Genomic DNA, 20,226 nt, shown 5'->3' with positions numbered 1-20,226 from the left:
AGACTCCTTGGCGAGAGACGTGGGGGGTGGCGGGCAGGGCCGGGCGTGGGTGCCCGGGCTGGGCTGGGGTGGGCATGCCTCGGAGGGAAGGAGGGTCAGCGCGACGGTCACCTCTTGCAGATCGGAGAAAGCAGCTTTCAGGTCGATGCATCAGGCATACACAGCGCCGCCCGCCCGCCCGACGGACGACGGACGGACGGACGGACGGACGGACGGGGACGCACGGGGACGCACGCACGTGTCCGGGCGGGGCAGGCCTCGGGGATTTGCAGCAACAAACACCTGCCGGCGGGGCGCGTTAAGTTTCCCGGGTGGGCTTTCGTGTTCGTGTCTGTCCCTTGGTTTTTGGTGGAGAGCAGCGCGGCCCTCAGACCGTCCCTGCTCGTTCTCTGAGACCCAGGTAGGCCAGGAAGGAGTGCTTGGGGGAGGGGATGCTGGGGGGCGCAGTCTGCGGGCGGGGCGGGTGGAATGTGAGCTCCAAGTGGTTCTTGGGGTACAACGTGGTCAAGGGAATGAGGTGGGCGAAGTCCGAGTTCCGGTACTTGTCGAGGCGCAACGGGGGGCCGCCGAAGGTCAGGGCCTTGAGTGCCAGGCTGGGTTCCGAGGCGCTGCCGTGGGCAGCGGTCAAGGCCACGGTCTGCAGGGCCTGGGAGGCCGACATGACCGAGAGGGGGGACAGGAGGTCCCGGGAGCTGCTGCCGACCACGAGGAGCGGGGCGCCCGGGCCGGCCGGCTCCCGGGGGGGACGGCGGCAGCGGCGGCTGCGGCGGGGGCGGCGGCGGCGCTGGCGGCGCGGGGCCCCGGGCCTTCTTGTCCTCCTCGGGGCCGTCCCCGCTCTGGTGCTTCTTGACGTGGCGGCTGAAGACGAAGGGGTGGGTGGTCTTGAAGAGGCACTCTTCGCAGCTGAAGGTCTGGCGCGGCGCGTGCTTCAGCTTCTTGTGCAGGTTGAGATTGTCCTTGCGCTTACAGCTGTAGCTGCACTGGTCACAGTGGAAGGGCCGCTCCCCGGTGTGCACGCGCACGTGCTCGATCAGCTTGTTGGCCGTCTTGGACAGGTAGCCGCACTGCTCGCACTTGTAGTGGTTGCCCAGGCGGTGCTCGCGCGTGTGCGTCTCCAGCTCCAGCTGGTTGGCCTTCACCGTCTGGCAGATCCGGCACTTGTACTCCATCTTGTAGTGGGTCTTGAGGTGACACTCCATGGCAGCGGGGCGGTTGGTGGAGTAAATGCAGAATGGGCACCTGCGGGGCAGGGGAGGGGTGCGGGGTGGGGAGGCAACGGGCGGGAGCCGGTCAGCCGGCCCCGCTGTCCCGGGGCGGCCGCCCGGCTCACCCCGACTTCCCCTCCCGACCCCTCTTCCGCACAGCAGGCGGAGGGCTGGACTGGTCTGCCCCCTGCCCCAGCCCGGTCCTGCCCGGTCCTCTGGGGGTGGGGAGGTGGGGTGGGGTGGGGTGGGTGACGGGGACCCCCTCTTTGGCTGCTCTCGTGGCTGTACGGTGGTGTCCCGCCAGGGAGGAGCTCCCCCACCCCACGAGGCCTGTTCGGCCTGCCTGGGACCCTCCTGGCTGAGACAGCCGCCACCAGCCCTCGGGAAGTGGGGGACGGAGAAGGTGCAGGCGTGAGTAAGGGGGTGCTCCTCCCCACCTGCCCCTCCCGCCAGCCTCCCCAGGCCCCTCGGAGCCCTCCCCGCTCCCCAGCCGACAGAGCCCAGGTCTACACCTCAGGAACCTCCCCTCTAGAACGGGAGCGACACAAAGAACCGACTTCTCATGCACCACACCAAGCACACGCAGAAAGGCCCAGAGACGAGAGAGCAGCTGGAAGGGGCGCCCCTCGGGGGAGTCGGGGGGCAGGAGGAGGCCCGTGCGTGCCTCTGGGCGTGGAGTGGGGCTGTCTACACCGGCTCTCTCCAGGACGGGGGGCGAGGGCAGGACAGGGGGTGTGAGCAGAGCCCGAGGGCGGGACAGACGGCATCACCCCGGCCGTGGGCAGCGTCCAGGCAGCTGCGGGTTCCCAGCGGGCAGCGCCCCCCGTGGACGGCTCCAGGGCCTCGCCGATGAGCCATGGAGGCTGACTGTCATCCCAGCTCTGACCCGGATCGGGTTCCGGCTGGATATACCCGGGGAGGGTGGAGGGGGGGCTAGGTCAAACCCCAGGGGGGATCGGGGGGTGCTGCCTGGCTCAGTCTACGCTCCCCCTTTCCAAGCTCCCCGGCCCTGCAGCGGGGCCAGGGCAGAGGCGTGGGCAGGACCTGGAGGAGGGTGTCCCCGCCGGGAAGTGGCCGGGCTCCCCTGGGGGGCGGGGGAGGGGGGCACGTGTGCTCCGTTTACAAGACGGGAGCGACGATGGTCAGAGTGGGGACCCGGCGGGGCCCGGGAGTGAGTGGGCCCCAGGGTTCGGAGGGGGTGAGCAGAGCCCAGCACACAGCCGCCCGTGCCCTGCTCCTCAGCACCAAGCTCGCCGGCAGCCTCGGACCTCAGCTCACAGAGTGCACAAGAGAAAATATAAAGCCCCTTCCCGGTCAGGTGCACACACAACCCCTACGCCAAGCTGGGCCTTACCTAGAGGAGTCTGAAACTCACCACTCTCCTGAGCTACGGCAAAAGAAAAATAATAGTATAATCTTATTCGATCTGCATTATGAACAGGATCATAGAGTACACAGCAGTTCCATCACAGAAAAGCAATCGAGACATGGGCGGTCTGGCGGGCGGCCAGGCCGTTTCTGTGACCCACAGCTCCACGTGTCTTTGGCCGCCCGGGCCCAGGGCGTGAAGGGGGTGAGGGGGGTGGGGCGGCCTCTCCGGAGCAAAACAAACAGGGAGTCTGTCAAAGCGTGCTCCAAGTGGCCCTCCTCCAGCGGGGACCCGTGAGCATCACTCAAGCAGGCGTCCGCCCTGGGGGAAGCCCTTTGCTTGGGGGGCCACCGTGCGGCCCCACCTGGGGACAATGGGAACAGGCTGAAATGGCCACATTAGAGCCGCCAGAGCCGGAGTTGCTAGCTTTGGACTTAGTGGCTGCTGGGGGGACGCGGGGGTGGGCGAGTGTGACGCCAGCCACGAGTGTGCACGGATCTCTCTGCAGAGAGGTACCAGAACGGGCTGGGCTCGGGGACACAGCTCAGTGGCAAGCCTGGGGCCCTCAGGCACTGCTCGAAGGGACCCCCCCATGCACAGAGCCAGGAGTGACAGAGCCAGGAGTGGCTCTTCAGCACTGCTTGGGGGTGGCTCCCCGCAAAAAAAAAAAAAGAAAAAAATATATAAGCAAACTCAAATATTTAGAAAGGGTCAATGGAAACAAAACAAATTAAATCCTAAACAACTCTAGCTAGGTATTCCCCAACAGGGGGGTTTCTGGAGGGATGATCACCCCCTCTCCCAGCTCAGTCTCCCCCTCCCCCACCCAGCAACCCTTCCTCCCTCCCCACCCTCCCCCCCCACCTCCCCCCAGCAAGTGACACAGAATGGAATTTCACACTAGGTGCTGCTCCCGGCCCTTCCAGGCCAGGCAGGAACCCCGGGGCTCTTGGCCCTGCTCTGAGGGTCTCTCTGGAAAGCTCCATCCCTGGCTCACTCAGAAGGGGTCTCACCACCTCCCTGGCAAGCTGTGAGTGGACAGCATAAAATAAACCCACCCAACAAAAGGTTTTCCTCCACTTGGAGGATGGAGGATGTCATTTTTTTTTTCATTCTTTAATGATACAAGCATCTCAGCTTTAAAAAAAATGACCGTGCCTTGAAAATTGTGCCTCTTTCTGGGCCTGACAGGCACATTTCCTCTTCTAGACCCCGAGTCCTGGGGGGATGGGGGTGCTGCTTTCGGGATCTCTGTGCAGACAGTCCAGGCCATGCCAGCACGACAGAGCCTGGTCAGGGCACACGAGGCTCTTCTTCCGTGCTTGGCTCGTGGGCACCTCTGTGTCAACCAGATCCCGGTGCCTTTGCTCGGACCCTGCCGGTCTCCTGCGGAGTCTGCAGGCTTCTTGAAAATTTGGGCTAAGGAGAGGAAACCCCTGGTCTAGGCCTGGCAATGCTGGCTCTCAGGACGGCAGGTGGCAAAGGTGGGGCATGAGACCTCCGGCCAGCACCCCAGGCCAGGCTCCCGGCTTTGCAAGTCGGGTGCAGACGGCATGGCCGCAAGGCCCCATCCAAAGACTCCTGGTGAGTGATCTAAAAAATAGACAGCAAACTGCAGGGACTGGACGATGGTTCACCCCTCAGGAGGGGCCCGTGGGGGGGTGTTGTGATCTCTGGAGGGGTCCACGACCTCTGGAGTCCGTTTGAATGAAACTGAACAAAGCCCTGGCCGTTGCCGACCTGCCTCTAGCCTGCAGTGACGTCTGCTGCTGGCGTCTCTCCATCCCCAGGGCTGAGACTGGCTGGCTGGCCCCGCCTCTTTCCTCCCCTCCGTCCCCGCCCCCAGCACTGCCTCATCCCCAGCTCCCCCGGATTTCTTTCCGTGACCCCCCCCCAACCTTCCAGGGAGGGGCCAGGGCGGGGTGGGGGAAGGGTAAGTAATAAGAACACAGTAAAAAGTGGTATACTTGCTTTCCTTACTTGAGCCCACCAGTGGGGACAGTGTGGCATTTCTTATGCTCCAGCAGCTGCTCGGGGGTCTTCATGAACTTGTGGCACACGTCACACTCAAACATCCGCGTGATGAGGTGGATCTGCAGGTGGCGCTCAAACATGTTCTTCGTCTTGCAGACGAAGTTGCAAAAAACACATTCGAACCCTGCAAGGACCGAAACTGGTGTACAGGGCACGCCTGCGAGGGTGCCGGAGGAGGAGGAGGAGGAGGAGGAGGAGGAGGAGGAGGAGGAGGAGGAGGAGGAGGAGTGGAGGAGGAGGAGGAAGAAAAGAGGAGGAAGAGGAGGAAGAGAGGAGGAGGGGGAGGAGGAGGGAGAGGAAGAAGAGGAGAAGGAGGAGGAGGAGGAAGAGAGGAGGAGGGGGAGGAGGAAAAGAGGAGGAGGAGGAGGAGCAGAGGAGGAGGAGGAGGAGGAGTGGAGGAGGAGGAGGAAAAAAGAGGAGGAAGAAAAGAGGAGGAGGAGGAAGAGAGGAGGAGGGGGAGGAAGAGGAGGGAGAGGAAGAAGAGGAGAAGGAGGAGGGGGGAGGAGGAGGAGGGAGAGGAGGAGGAGGAGAAGGAGGAGGAAGAGAGGAGGAGGAGAGGAAGAGGAGGAGGAGGACCGAGCCTCCCCTCCCAAATGCTCTTCCCTGCAGGCTCGAAAGTCTCCCGAAAAGCAGCCATGGAGGCAATGTTACTCCTAGTCCTATACCCACAACACCCCCAACTGGCATCTGATGCCTGAGGTGAAGTGAAATGCAAATGCATGTGATGAAGTCCCCCTCCGCCGACTCCCCCTCGAAGTCTCTGCTTTCAGAGCCTTTGTCTCGAAACTGGCACCAGGGCCTGCAGTGGGGTCCCGGGGCCAGCCACACCCTGGTCCCCCTCACCTTTCTCTGGCTTCTCCTCACTGTTCAGGGAAGGCTGACTCCCGGGCACCACGGAGATGACCAGCAGGTTGCTCCCGCTCTTGTTCTTCTGAGAGCTGTCGGAATCGTCCTTGCTGTTGGCCGAGTCGCTCAGGGCAGACAGCGAGGACGAAGAGGGGCTGTTGGATTCGCTGGGCGTCTTCCTGTCTTCCCCTGGAAGGGAAAAAATGCACGAGACCAGCCTGTTACATGGCAGACAGGAACCTGAGCGTCAGGGCCAGGGGCTGTGTGGGAGGGGCTGGGTCTCAGAGCTCCACAATTGGGGGGCCGGGTGGGGGGCACCGGGGGTGACTCCTGGCTGTCCCGGTCCTCAAGGGTCCCAGGTCTCGTCCCTTATTTAGGACGATGACACTATGGTACAGAGGACTGTAAGCAGGTATTCATTCACTTGACAAGGATTTACCCAGGTCCTATTCGAAGGGAACTAAAATGACATTAATGGCCCAGAGGTACTGGACACTGACGACTCTGTTCCGGGAATCGTGTCTGCTTGGCAGGATGATCTCATTTACCCTCTCAGAAAGCCTGGGCTTGCCACTGCACCACCCCCTTCTCAGCTGGGGCAAAGGGGGGCATCCCCGTGAGGGTTCCCTGGCAAAGGTCACAGTGCTGGGAAGTGGGGGAGCAGGTTCTGGCTGAGTCCAGTCCTGCCCTCCTGAAACTAGCAGCTGGTACAATCGAAGGAGACTTTTCTTTCACTCTGGAGGGAATAGTAGGGATTGGATTTAATGCTGTTACCAAAATAATGAAAACACAACCAAAACAAAACAAAACCAAAAAACAAAAAAAAAGTAAAACAAACAAATAAAAAAACCCCACCCCCAAACAAAAACAAAACCTGGACAACATATTAGGCCACTTCCACGGGTCACCTGCAGTGACGCACATTCCGAGGGCCCGGAAAGTCAGTGACGAGCTTCATGACAGCTCACCTCTCACCCCAAGACCTGGCTTCTTAAACTGTGAGTCATGACCCCATGCCGGGTGACCACATGTGGGGATTATGAAAACTTTGGCAAGGATAAAAAGGTTTCTAAATGCAGAGTGATTAAAAAAAAGAAAAGAAAAAAAAAAAGAGTCAAAATCAACCGTGTCCTGAGTGAATGCAGAGGGTTTCTGGCCGTGCCCGTCCGTGTTGCCTAGTCCAGGCACACAGAGGTTGGTGGGCAAGTGTGTTTAGGAAGCTCTGTCCTGGGAGCCCTTTTTCAGGTGTGGTGGGTGGACAGGGAGCTGCAGGAGGCAGGGCTGAGGGTCTCGGGGGTCAGCGTGGCTGGGCGTGGGCAGAATGGCAGAGGGGGGAGAACACACAGACGAAGAATTCCAGACATCTCAGAGCATCCTGTGTCCAGGCGCGTAGGGGCTGGAGCATAGGTGAGAAAACTATACAAGGCTAGAAGGAAGGAGGTCACCTGAAGGACTCACACAACACTGCAGGCTTCCATTACTCGGGGGTGGGGGGGGGTGGGGGGGTGGGGAGGTAGCGGAAGTAATGATTCCCAAGGTAGAAAACAAAGGAACAGGGGGCTGGAGCGATAGCACAGCGGGTAGGGCGTTTGCCTTGCACGCGGCCAAACTGGGTTCGATCCCCGGCATCCCATATGGTCCCCCAAGCACCGCCAGGAGTAATTCCTGAGTGCATGAGCCAGGAGTAACCTCTGTGCATCACCAGGTATGACCCAAAAAGCAAAAAAAAAAAAAAAAAAAAAAAGAAAGAAAGAAAACGAAGGAACAAACCTTTTATTTGTTTTTGGTTTTTGGGTGACCCCCGGTGGTGCTCAGGGCTTACTCCTGGCTCTCTACCCAGGAGATCACTGCTGGCAGGTTTGGGGGACCATAAGGGGTGCTGGGGATTGAACCTGGGTTTGCCACGTGCAAGACAAATGCCCAGTCCACTGTTCTATCACACTGGCCTGAGGACCAAATATTAGTAATGAGTGGGTCTGGATTGGTCCTGGAGGTAGCACTGCTCTTGAATTGCCCAAAAATAAAGAAAATAAAAGATTCAAGAACCCCACCCCCCATCAAAGGACCAATGTATCCAAGTAATTAACTACAACTTAAAGATAGAGATGGTTACGGGGATATAAAGTATCAGCACCCAACAAGGCAAGATCCTAACATCTGTCATCCAAACAAAGGTTTACTGGACATTTAGAGAAACAAAATTAACAGAACCCCAAATGGAAAGACAAATAAGCCTGTCCAAAGGGACCCAGGTCCAACACCACAGTTGGGAAAAAAGTATACAGATAGTATTACCAGCAAGTCAGACATGCAGAAGAACTACTCAGTGTAGCTGAAGATCATAGATCTGGTCTGAAATGAAATGGTGAAAGCAGGGTCACATGAATGAAAAGAGCATCCATGAGAACGAAGGGACACTGTCGGGCACTCTGGCTCGTTAAACCAGACACTTGACTGGGTAGGCAGAGTAGAAAAGGTATTTGAAAGACTAGCACTTTCTTTCAAATTTGAGATAATCCTAAAAATCACAATCCACTGACGCATGGGAGACCTCAAGCTTAAGAAAGATGAACAGATCTACTCCAAGAACCATCACAATCAAAATGCTCAGAAGCAGAAATCAAAGATGAAAACCTAAAAGCAGCCAGAGGAAAAAAAGACTTTGGGAGAGAAACACAAGTAAAGAGGACAGCTGGTTTGTTCTCACTGGAACTGGAAGTGAACAAAAACAGTGAAGGATCTTTACGTTCATGAGAGTCTCAAATACCCTTTTCATTGCAGCACTGAAGGAGAATCAGAGAGGAAGCTCAGCTGGTTGAGTGGAAAGACTTGACTCCCAGGACCTGGTCTCCTTGTCTATGTTTTCTCTTAAAACCATGGTCTTCAAGATCCTTATCTATGTTTTCTCTTAAAATCATGGTCTTCAAGAACCTAGTGATGACACCAAGAACTTAGTGTCCTGAATGAAACAACTGACAATCTGAAATTTTATACCCAGTGAAAACATATTTAAAAAACAATTAAAAAAAAAGGTAAAACAAAGGAGAGTCCAGGGATGAGGCTCAGTGGTAAAGATCTCCTGCTTCACCAAAGCCCTGGGTTTCATCTGTGGCATCTCCTCAAGGTAAAGGTAAAGGTAAAGGCCCTCCCGTTGATCGTCGATTTGCTCGAGCGGGCCCAGTAACGTCTCCATTGGAGACTTTGTTGTTACTGTGTCTGGCATATCGAATACTCTCGGTAGCTTGTCGGGCTCTCTGAGAGGGGCGGAGGAATCGAACTTGGGTCGGCCATGTTGGCCGCTTGTAAGGCAAACGCCCTACCCGCTGTGCTATCGCTCCAGCTCCTCAAGAGAAAAGAAAAACAGGAAGGTGGAAAGAATCCATCCCCAGCATACTTGAATTCTAAAAAAAAAAATGTTACAAAGGAATTCTTTGGTCAGGTGACAGACAGTAAATGTAAAAACATTATCTCCAGAAAAGTAAAGTAAAGGAAGTAAGAGCACTAAAAAGGACAACTAATGGTAACCATGGAAGTTTTCTTATGATGTAAATCTCAATAAAATCTCATTACAAGATCACAATAACTTAAAGGGAAGGGAGGAATGGAAAGGTGCTGTTGTGAGTATCTGACACCACAAGCGGGATGGTTTACTATCACTCCGAGGGTTCTTTGCAATAAACTGGAGGTACCAGCTCTAAATCCCCAAACCCGGAGAGCTACACATTGCTCAGGAGATTCCTTATGAAGAAGCTAATTCTCCCCAAAACCAACTTGGTGGGACCCCAGAGCCTTCTTTTAGAGTAGGAAATACAGGGAGACTCTACTTCTCAATGAACTTGTCTCATGATCTAGACGTGAGCTTGCATTAGGAGATGAAATAATAAATCACAAATGATTCAGAGGCACAGAAAGTCTGGTAATTAAAAGCAAAAATGGCAGTTGCATCTGGAGTGTGACACAATCAGTGTTATTTTTACCTTCTTTTATTTTATTTTCACACTTTTCTAGAGTGGCCATAAATCACTTGTCCAATTAAAGGAGAGTACCTAGAAGGTGGGAAGGGAAAAATATTTTCCTTTCACTGTGTTTGCAAATCCGATTTCTGCGAAAACTGCCCTTGTGCCCAGATATCTCTTAGTGACCCTTACAATACAAACAACAAGACTTGTTCCTAGAGCTGAACTCCGCTTGGCATTGACAGCACATGCCCTCCCTAGGCGACCTCTATGCAGGGGTTAGGACCTGCCTTTGGGAGGCAGCCCTGGGCACAGACGGAGCTCAAGCAGCAGGACACGAGACTCCCACGTGGCCTCCGTCCGGTACACTGCAAGCACACTGGTGCCACTGACTGAGGCCCTCACCTCAAAAAAACAAAATATCATCTTCTTTGTCTCCCAGAAGAGTAAGTGAAGTTCGCCATCATTATTGCTAGAAAAAAAAATCTAAATATCTTCCTAAGTCCATCACATTTTGTAGATAGACTAGTGGGGTGTGCTGAATCCTCCATGCGGCTGGGCCTCTTCCAAACCCCTGAGGCTGGTACCACCAACAGAATGGAGCTCGTGATTATTTTCATCCTTACCATGAAACATTAATTTTAATGACTAGATGAACAGCTTCAAGTACCCTCAGGCTTGGGGCATCGGCCAGAGCTACCTAAATGAACACATTTTAAATAGATACTGAAGTGCCATGGGGGCCACTTTGGGGCTCAGGGGCTGCCTGGGAAAGTAGCCCACCCCGTTCAGTGAATTACCTCTGGCTCAAAAAGCAGCTCCTACTCTGGTCCCCAACAGCTTGGTCCTGCAGGCTGGAAGTGGGCCGGGGTGTCCTCTGCCCACCCCCACCAGAGAAAGCCCAGGTAATACAACCTCATGCATTTGGGCAGCCTGATAAAGTTTTCACAAGTCAACACAGATAGAGAAACCAAGGGCATTGCAAGTCACCAAACATCTGCACTTCACACAGACCCCAGGCTATTTTGAGTGCACTTCTTAATTTTTTTGGGGGGGGGGTCATATCCGGCGATGCACAGGGGTTACTCCTGGCTCTGCACTCAGGAATTACTCCTGGCGGTGCTCAGGGGACCATCTGGGAAGCTGGGAATAGAACCCAGGTTGGCCGCGTACAAGGCAAATGCCCTACCCGCTGTGCTATCTCTCCAGCCCCGAGCACTTCTTAATTTTTAATATTTTTTGGTTTTGGGAGGTCACACCCAGCCGTGCTCAGGACATACTTCTGGCAGGGCTCGGGGGAACCATATGGGATGCTGAGGATCCAACCTGGGTCTGCTGCAGACAAGGCAGGTGCCCTCCCTGCTGTGCTACCGCTCGGACCCCTCTTCTTTCTTTTTAAGGGATGTATCTATCTCTAGTGGCTGCTTATTAGCTGCGTGGTACTAGGCATAAGAGCGTCCCATCCCGAAGACCCAAGTTGGAACCAATTCTTCCTGTGTCACTCAGAGCTGTGTGACCTCGGACAAGGTGGTTAACATTATGCCTCAAACGATCTCCTCTAAAATATGGGAAGAGTATCAGCACATGCCTTATGGGGGGGGGGGGTTGTGAGGATTAAAAAGAAATTACACATAAAATCACAGATAAAACACACACATATATATACACACACATATATATATATACACACACGTATATATATGTATATATATATACACACACATATGCTCTAGCCCTAATATATATAATCTTTGATATATATATTATATACTAGGGCTAGAGCAATAGTACAGCAGGTAGGGCACTTGCCTACTTGTGGCCCACTTGGATTTGGTTCCCAGCATCCAGATGGTTTTCCGAGCCCCACCAGGAGCGGTCCTTGAGCACAAAGCCAGGAGCAAGCCCCGAGCATTACTAGGTGTGGTCCAAACCCAAACCAAACCAAACCAAAACCAAAACCCAACCCCAAACCAACACTCTCCCTCCCCACCTTCAATGCCACATACACAATTTGAAATGCTGCTGCAGTGAGAAGAATAGTTGGCTTATGGTAAGCATCGTGAGAGATTTTTTTATTAATATGATTATTCTATCGTAAAATATCAAATATGCTACTAACATGTTATAGGAACAACATGATTTATATTTTCCCACACTGCCTCCCACACAACTGGCTGTCTGGAAATCCGTGACAGTGATTACGTATTAACAGTTTCAGAGGGGAGCATTATATCCATGGAGTGGCTTATTCCATATTTTGGGAAAAATTAAAGTTTTGGGTACTGCAGAGATGATAGTACCATGGGTAGGGTGCTTGCCTTGCATGCAGCCAGCCCAGGTTCAATCCCTGGCACTCCAAGTTTTAGCTAGAATGAGAGAGAGAGAGAGAGAGAGAGAGAGAGAGAGAGAGAGAGAGAGAGATAAACAGATACAGAGACAAAGAGACAGAGACAGAGAGATTGAGAGAGAGGTGGAGAGGTGGAGAGACTGAGCAAGTGTATCGGGATTAAGTAGCTTCCCTGGAATCTCACTGACCCCAGTTCAATTCCTGGCACCACTTGGTTCCTTGAGCACAGCCAGGGGTCACTAGTACAGAGCCAGCCTAGCCCCTGAGCACGGTGGGGTGTGGCCCAACACCCCCGACTCAAATACTAAGATCCACTGACTGTTGTTTTTCTGTTGAACACACTCCCAGGACCGGGTCACAAGGTACTGCAGTTTGAAGACTCCTGATACCACCAAAATTTGTTTCCAAAAGTTGGAGCACACTACAGGGCCACGGCGATGGCCCACACGTGGCCACAGACTCTCACACTGTCGGAACTCTGTTCTATGCCACACATGCTCCTATCTCGCAGGCAACATAGCCGTTCCCGAGGCTTCATTCATCTGACTGCAAGTGAGGCTGAATCTTTTTTTGTGTGTGTATGGTAAGTGATTCATTTTTATTTCTTTTCTTGCCAGTGTTACTGCTAGGCTTGCGAGCATTTTCTCTGTAGTAAACACCTTAGCTTTTTGTTATATTTACAAATGTGTCTTTTAGATGTGGTCTTTTAGGGTTGTTCTGTTTCTCTCTTTTATCTTTCACAAATAGAAGACATCTTTCGTATGTGTGTGTGTCCAATCTTTTGACTCTTTTCTTTCACGATTTCTTGTCTAAACTCTTCTTACTGCAAATGGGATCAATGTTCTATTTATTTTCTTCAGGGCTGGTTTGCTATGAGTTTGCTGTGAGTCGTGAGTTGCCTGGAGTCTGTGTGAGGTGCTGTGTGAGTTCCAAAGAATTCTTCGGCTGCCCCACTGCCATTTAATGCAACATCTAAAGAGCGCTGCAAACTTTGCAGAGGCATAGGATTATGTGCTCCTTGCTGATGTTGTCTGCAGGGCCAAGAGCCGGGGAGGGGAGACAGAAGAGGAGGTGTCCCCGTGAAAAACACTGAAATGAAGCAGGTCCTCAGGTAACCCAGCCCTCAGTCCAAGAGTTCTGGCAGGAGAGAAGCCAGTTAGGAAGTAGAGGATTCTGGCGGAGTCCAAATAAAAATCTGCTCTTGCAATGAAGCTCAACCTGCAGTTCACTGACCTTCACTGAGGTCACAAGGAAACAGGGCAACTTCCTGAGAAACGGAAACTGGAAGAGCCTCATCAGTGAGCAGTGAAAAGCCCTCAAGAACCGGGTTCCTACAACCAGAACAGCCCTCTCTCGTGTCTGTGGTGCAGCAGAAATTCCAGGGCCTGGATAGAGTCCCACATTCAGTGTGATTCATCGTCATGTTGGATCTAGAACCAGATCTAGAACTTTCCTTCATTTCACCCAACTTCACCCAGAGATGAGAGAAATCAGGTTCTCCAGTCACACAAAAGTCATGCTTGAGTGATTTCTTTCTTCAGCATGTGTGAGGGAGCTGGGAAATGGCAGTGACTTCGGTACACCCCCACCCCAGGAAAATGCGCTGTTGTCTGGATTAGACAGCACCCAGATTGCCTTCTCTCACCGCTGCAATATGCACTCCATTAATTCAGATGGGCATATCTAGGCCAGATTCAAGCACCTCCAAATAGCAATGAAAGACAAAAAAGATACAGTGAGGCTCTTACTTACGACCTTTTAACAGGGGCCAACAAGCTATCACACGTTTGTCAACTCTGGCCTCCACTTTTTGTAAATAAAGTTTTATTGGAACACTACCCACTGCCGTTACCCTGATCTGCACAAGGTCTGTGGTCACTTCCAAGTTCTAAAAGCAGAGCTGAGATGTAGGGAGAGAAGTTCTTTGGCCTGAGAGTGTAAAGTATTTACTATCTGACCCCACTAGCAACAGAGCACTGTCTTAGAAAGGAAACTCCCACAGTGCATTTCACTCTTGGTTCTCTGTGTTCACAAATGAGAATCTTCTTCCCAGGCAGACCAGGAGGCATCTCCGTTTTGGAGGGAGTGAGGCGTGGGCCTGCTGCTGTCACACTGGGAGACACGTACGTTTGCACGGTTGCTTGTGATGGAAACGCAACGACCACAAAGAGGTTCCAAGTTCAGGTTCTCACCAGCCAATCTTCTTGCTCTCTGGTCTCCCTTTGGTGGGGACCTGTGCAAGAGGGGTTGGGAGGGAGGAGGAAGGTTCTGGGATGGGTTCAGGCATGCATTGGTGTGGCAGAGGAGAAGAACAGGACCATAACAGAGAAGAACATGGAGATCGAAAAAGCCGGTGGAGCTGGAAGACCAGCTGATGTCTTGGGAAATGCTGAACGGAACGTGGCTTCTGTTTGGGTTTCCGGGATCACCTGCTGATGCCGTCGCATTCAGATACCCGCTCACTCAGCCTCCGGGTCCCACAGACACCTCGTCAGTGCCGCCTCCACTGACCCACAGAAACAAGTTTTGACTCTTGCCAACACCACAAAGAGCCTTAGGTGCCTGAAGTGGTGAGTACGACCATCAGGACAAATTCTCCACTGGGGTTAAGAGTAGTGAACACATAGAGGAAAGAGTGTGAACATTGTTCTATTCTGACAGGGGCCATTAAGGCCTTCTATAAGATATCACTAACATGTTGTTAAAGGTTGAGCCTTGTGAACCTTCATACATATATAACCGTATTATATCTCCTGCCCCCGCGCCTGGCTGTCCTCACCGGGGCCCCTTGGAGGGGGGAGGGTTGAGTTTCTCCCCCCCCCCACCCCGAGCAGAGCCCCAGCAGCTGAGGATCTCTGTAGCCAGCCACGACCATGCTGGGACCACTCTCCACACATCCAGACGGGCCTCATGCATGAAAGAACTGGCAGAGGAACCCAGGCATGCAGGTCCTGGGGCTGAGGTCTCCAAGCCTACTCGGATTGGGACTGGGCCTTCTCCAACCAGACCCCCCATCTTCCAGTAGGTAGGCGTCACACTCAAGCTGCTGCCAGCGCCAGGTTGATCCCATCAATGGCCAAGACGCAGAGACTATAAAACCCAGCTCCCGGAAGCGTGTGGCCGCATTTGCGGCTGCGTGACATCTTATTATCTTATTTTTCCTTTGGAGAGCCTGGCAGGCTACCAAACATATCCTGCCCACATGGCAGAGTCTGGCTAACTTCCCGTGTCGTACTCAATATGCCAAATACCAGTAACAATGATGGGTCTCATTCTCCTAATCCTGAAAGAGCATTGAAATGGCTCTTTTAAAATCTCAGGGCTAGGAAGAAGGAGACGTTACTGGTGCCTGCTCGAGGAAATCGACAAACAACAGGATGATCGTGATCATGATATCTATCTATATATCTATATATTTCCTTCTATGATTGGTTACCTACATTTGAACCCCATCAAATGTGGTGCGGTAATCTTGGAGTATGGGTAGGGTGTGTCTTATGATGTGTTGCTCGGCCACTTTCCTCTCTGGATACTTTTTTCTAGCATTTTTCAGCGGTTTTTCATAACAAAATATATTATTTCAATTCTGCTTTGAGATCAGGATTGGGGTTTGGGATGGAAACATCCCAAATATGGTGGTGGGAAGGTGTCATGGTTGGTGGTATTGGTGTTTGAATATTAAATGTATTCAGATATTGCGAACTACCTCATAAGATAAAAAAAAGTTTAAAAAAAAAAAGAGTAGTGAACGTGGGGCTGCAGCGAGAGTACGGTAGGGAGGTGTCTGCCTTGTACACGGCCAACTGGGATTCGATCCACCTGGTTCCCGGAACACCGTCAGGAGTAATTCCTAAGTGCAGAGCCAGGAGTCAAGCTTTGAGTGTCACTCAATGTGGCCCAAAACAAAGCATAGAAAAGAGTAGCAGAGGGGCCGGAGTGGTAGCACACACAGTGGGTAGGACATTTGCCTTGCACACGGCCAACCTGGGTTCAATCTCCGGCATCCCACATGGTCCCCTGAGCACTGCCAGGAGTAATTCCTGAGTGCAAAGCCAGGAACCCCTGAACATTGCTGGGTGTGACCCAAAAAGAAAAAAAAGGAGTAGCAGAAGCAGGGCCTGGTCACTCCCCCAGGGTCACGGCCTGGGAATCTGTCAGCCCTGGGACTTGGTTACCCCCCAGGGCCGCGGTCTGGGTACCCATCAGCCCTGGGACTTGGGGCGGCTGGTGGCGTCTATAGCTGCCTCGTGTGCCTGGCTCATTGCATGGAGGGGTGGTCCCGGGGGCTTCACCACTGACCAGAAGGAGCCCAGGGGACGGCAGGAGCCATGGGCACAGTCTAGCCGGGAGGACACTCTAGTGACTCCATGTCATCCCGGTGCCCCTCGCAGGGAACTCATCTGCAGGATAAGCCACACATTACCCTGGCACAGCAGACGCCAGCTGCCAGCAGAGTTCAGGGTGCTCGGCAGAGCCCTGTGCTCCCTCCAGAGGGCTGCTGGTCGGGGTACACCAGCTGGCCCTTAACATGTCACCGGCCACACCTGTCTCCCACGGCTCCTGGTGTTCATGTTAAAGGTGAAAATAAAGGCACAAGGCAATGGAACCATCTGTTTCAGGTGGCTCCAGGGGACTTAGAGGAGCTTAATGGCGGGTCACTGTGACGACAGTGATGGCAGCTCAGAACTCAGATGGTCGTTCCCACCCCCACAGCTCGGGCTCTGCCAGGTCAAGGGATTCTCCAGTGTGAGGAAACAGGGCGCCGAAGAGGCAAGGAGGCAGCCCCCTACTCAGGGGCAGCACCCGTTAGAACCGGGAGAGGAAGGGGACAGGGCAGCGCAGGGGTCACCTGTGTGCTTGGTGCCAATGTGTGTCTTGATCTCGGCCTCCTCCATGGTGACAAAGTCGCAGGCCGTGCAGCAGATGGAAAACATCCACTGCTCCTTGTCCACGTGCAGTGACATGTGGCTGACGAACTGCACGTTGAGTTCCGTCTCGAATCCACACACATGGCAGCTGGCGGGGTGGGGGGGAGAGGAGTGAGGCTTCCAGATGGGATGTCCCCCCTATGCCCCAAACTCCATGCCCCCAGAAGATGGGGCTTTTCCCAGACATTCTTCCTTCCCACCCAAAGGGTTTGCTCTAGAATATTCTACTAATCCCCATGCCAAGCAGACACGAAGCACCAGTTATTGTGGCAATCCCATACATGCAGCCCTAGAGCTTAAAAAATGTCATCTAGGGGCTGGAGCAATAGCATAGCGGGTAGGGCGTTTGCCTTGCACATGGCCGACCCGGGTTCGATTCCCAGCATCCCATATGGTCCCCCGAGCACTGCCAGGAGTAATTTCTGAGTGCATGATCCAGGAGTAACCCCCTGTGTATTGCTGGGTGTGATCCAAAAGGCAAAAAAAAAAAAAAACGTCATCTAGGGGCTGAAGTGATAGCACAGTGGGTAGGGTGTTTGCCTTGCACATGGCCAATCTGGGTTTAAACCCTGGCATCCCATATGGTCCCCCAAGCACCGCCAGGAGTAATTCCTGAGTATATGAACCAGGAGTAACCCCTGAGCATCACTGGGTTGTGGCCCAAAAAGAAAAAAAAATCATCTAGTTAATTTAAACCTGCAGATTCCAGTTGTTGCAGACCCTGACTCCTCTGGGCCCAGGGAGACGTGGACCAGTCAAGCTCATAGAGTGGAGGCTGGGGGCACGGCATCTTCTCTCTGGCTCGTGTGGGCACAGATGGGGTGTCAGAGGCCACTCCCTGCCCGACACGTCCTGCTACAGGCCCCCGTCCCCAGGGACGCTCTACACCAAAGTGAGTGTCCACCCGGCCGCAGGGTCACCTGCACAGCCAAGCATGGACTCTCACAATCACCAAGGCAAACGTGGCCCGGAAAACAAAACTTCGAGGCCAAAGGGGAAGTGTGTGTGTGTGGGGGGGACTTTTCCACGCTCTTCCTATGCTCCCAGCCACCGCCACCCCCCACCCCAGCCTTCCCCATGCCCTGGCGGCTCACCTATAGTAGTAGGGGTGCTTCTTCCCATCCCCGCCTTCGGAGGTGACGGCGCTGACGAGGTCCTCGGCGTCCGTGCTCACCAGCTTCACGGAGTGCACCGTCAGGTGCTGGTTGAGGTTCGCACGGCACTTAGCAGCATACGGGCACAAGTGGCATTTGTATTTTCTTTCCTCTGGGGGGAGGAGAGACAGGACATCACTTCTGATGGCTCTCCGGCGCCATACTCCACCCCGTAAGAGACCGCTTTGGGGTAAGCAGGAGCGAGCGACCCAAGGCTCATTTCAACTCAGGGGATGACGGGAGCGGGTAAGGTGGGACTTTCATGACCCAGGAGGCCACAACTGGGTGTGCATTTTATTTAAAACAACAACAAAATTTGTTGTCATTTTGGGGCCACACCCAGCAGTGTTCAGAGCTTGTTCCTGGCTCCACGCTCAGGGATGATTCCTGGTGGGGCTTAGGGGATCATATGGAGGTGCTGGGGATCGAACTTGGGTCAGCTGTGTGCAAGGCGAGCACCTTAACCGCTGTGCTATCTCTCCAGTGACTCCTGGTGTTTATTTTGAAGGTTAAAAGGATGGTACGAGGCAACTGAATCATCTGCTTTCCTCCCTGGATACCTACAGGCCCTTCTTCCTGATAAGGCAAGACCCTAAGAGGCTAAAAGAATATCAAGTGAAAATTTACCTATCAGTGCATGGACATGCAGAGAATCACGTTAAATGAAATGAGTCAGAAAGAGAGGGACAGACATAGAAGGACTGCACTCATTTGTAGAATAAAATCACTGCCACTGTCATCCCGTTGTTCATCGATTTGCTTGAGCGGGCCCAGTAACGTCTCCATTGTGAGACTTGTTGTTATTGTGTTTGGCATATTGAATATGTCACGGGGAGCTTGCCAGGCTTTGCCGTGTGGGCGAGATACTCTTGGTAGCTTGCTGGGCTCTCCGAGGAGGGTGGAGGAATCGAACTCAGGTTGGCCATGTTGGCTGCATGCAAGGCAAACGCCCTACCCGCTGTGCTATCGCTCCAGCCCAGTGGAATATAAAATAACATAATATAAGACTAACACCCACGGACAGTAGACACAAGGGCCAGGAACATTGTTCCATGGTTGGAAGCCTGCCTTATGAGTTGGGGAAGAAGGCAGTTGGGATAGAGAAGGGATCACTAAGTCAATGATGGTTGGAGGGATCATTCGGGATGGGAGAGGTGTGCTGAAAGTAGATAAAGGACCAAACGTGATGGCCTCTCAGTATCTGTATTGCAACCCAAAATGCCCCTAAGTAGAGAGAGAGTAAGAGGAAAATTGTTTGCCATAGAGGCAGGGGGAGGGGTGAGGTGGGGGTGGCGGGAGGGATACTGGGGACATTGGTGGTGGAAAATGTGCACTGGTGGAGAGATGGATGTTCGATTGTTGTATGACTGAAAATCAATATGAAAGCTTTGTAACTGTATCTCATGGTGATTCAATCAATTTGCTCAAGCGGGTCCAGTAACGTCTCCATTGGAGATTTTGTTGTTACTGTGTTTGGCATATCGAATACATCACGGGTGGCTTGCTAGGCTCTGCCGTGTGGGCGAGATACTCTCGGTAGCTTGCCGGGCTCTCCGAGAGGGGTGGAGGAATCGAACTCGGGTCGGCCATGTTGGCTGCGTGCAAGGCAAACGCCCTACCGCTGTGCTATCGCTCCAGCCCTAAAAAAGAATATCATGTGAGGGCTGGGTGATGGCTAAAAGGGCTGGAGCCCCAGTGCATGATCCCCAGAGTACTGCAGGTGTGGCCTGGGGACCGGACACCACTGGGGCTGGCCCCCAGACCCCCAAGCACAGCCTGGGACATTTCCCTCAAAACACATAAGAACAATCAGATCTTGTATGTGTGTGTATGTGTGTGTGTGTATGTATGTGTGTATGTGTATGGGTGTGTGTGTGTGTGTGTGTGTGTGTGTGTGTAAGAGGGGTGGGCATAGACGGGCATGAGCAGGGAAGGGGCTAGCGTGTAAGAGAAGCGCCATCATTTTCCCTGAGCTCCAGGCCCGGGTCAGCCAAGAAATAGAAAACTAATGAAATTAAGGGAGGAAAAATGACAGCGTGGAATAATCTAATTGGAAATGTTCATTTTACATAAATAAAATTTAAAAAACTTCAATTAATTTCTTAATGAAAACCCTCTCATAAAACTGACAATGTCTCAGGATTCTTTCCACAGTGGCATGCGGAATTCATTGGATTAATCAAGGAGATTAAAGCCCAAGGAGCGGGCTTCGCTTTCTGCTGAAGGCCCAGAGAAAGGTAAGGAGCGCGCGAGAGCAGAAGGCAGCATCAGCTTCCCCGAGGACAGGTTTTCCCGTTATCTGAGAGTTCCCATTCGGGATGATTTGTGGGCTAGTCTGATGGGAGCGGGGGAGGGAGGAGGGCATTACCATTAGTCTAAATGGAATA

At 53.2% G+C, this 20,226-nt stretch overlaps 1 protein-coding gene across 5 annotated transcripts in view; it reads right to left on the bottom strand.

The window, feature by feature from the left end:
• Nucleotides 1–255: 255 nt before the first annotated feature.
• ZNF827 (zinc finger protein 827) overlaps nucleotides 256–20,226 on the bottom strand; it is a 192,766-nt gene continuing 172,795 nt past the window's right edge. Inside the window, exons 10-15 of one of the 5 annotated variants that reach the window (XM_056118996.1) lie at nucleotides 17,780–17,951; nucleotides 16,607–16,773; nucleotides 5,452–5,643; nucleotides 4,555–4,732; nucleotides 794–1,239; nucleotides 256–744 (exon numbers count right to left, since the gene is read on the bottom strand). In XM_056118996.1, the coding sequence (XP_055974971.1) occupies nucleotides 368–744; nucleotides 794–1,239; nucleotides 4,555–4,732; nucleotides 5,452–5,643; nucleotides 16,607–16,773; nucleotides 17,780–17,951 (1,532 nt within the window). In that variant the 3' untranslated portion in view covers nucleotides 256–367. Of the gene's footprint in view, nucleotides 745–793; nucleotides 1,240–2,559; nucleotides 2,593–4,545; nucleotides 4,733–5,451; nucleotides 5,644–16,606; nucleotides 16,774–17,779; nucleotides 17,952–20,226 lie in introns of those variants that run through there. The other 4 variants (XM_056118992.1, XM_056118993.1, XM_056118994.1 and 1 more) reach the window with 4 other exon arrangements.

The sequence above is a fragment of the Sorex fumeus genome, unplaced genomic scaffold (genome assembly GCF_029834395.1).
Source record: "Sorex fumeus unplaced genomic scaffold, SorFum_2.1 ptg000039l, whole genome shotgun sequence".
In the NCBI taxonomy this organism is placed as follows: Eukaryota; Metazoa; Chordata; class Mammalia; order Eulipotyphla; family Soricidae; genus Sorex; species Sorex fumeus.
The sequence above is the reverse complement of the archived record's forward strand: the minus strand, read 5'-3'. Positions and strand labels throughout refer to the sequence as shown.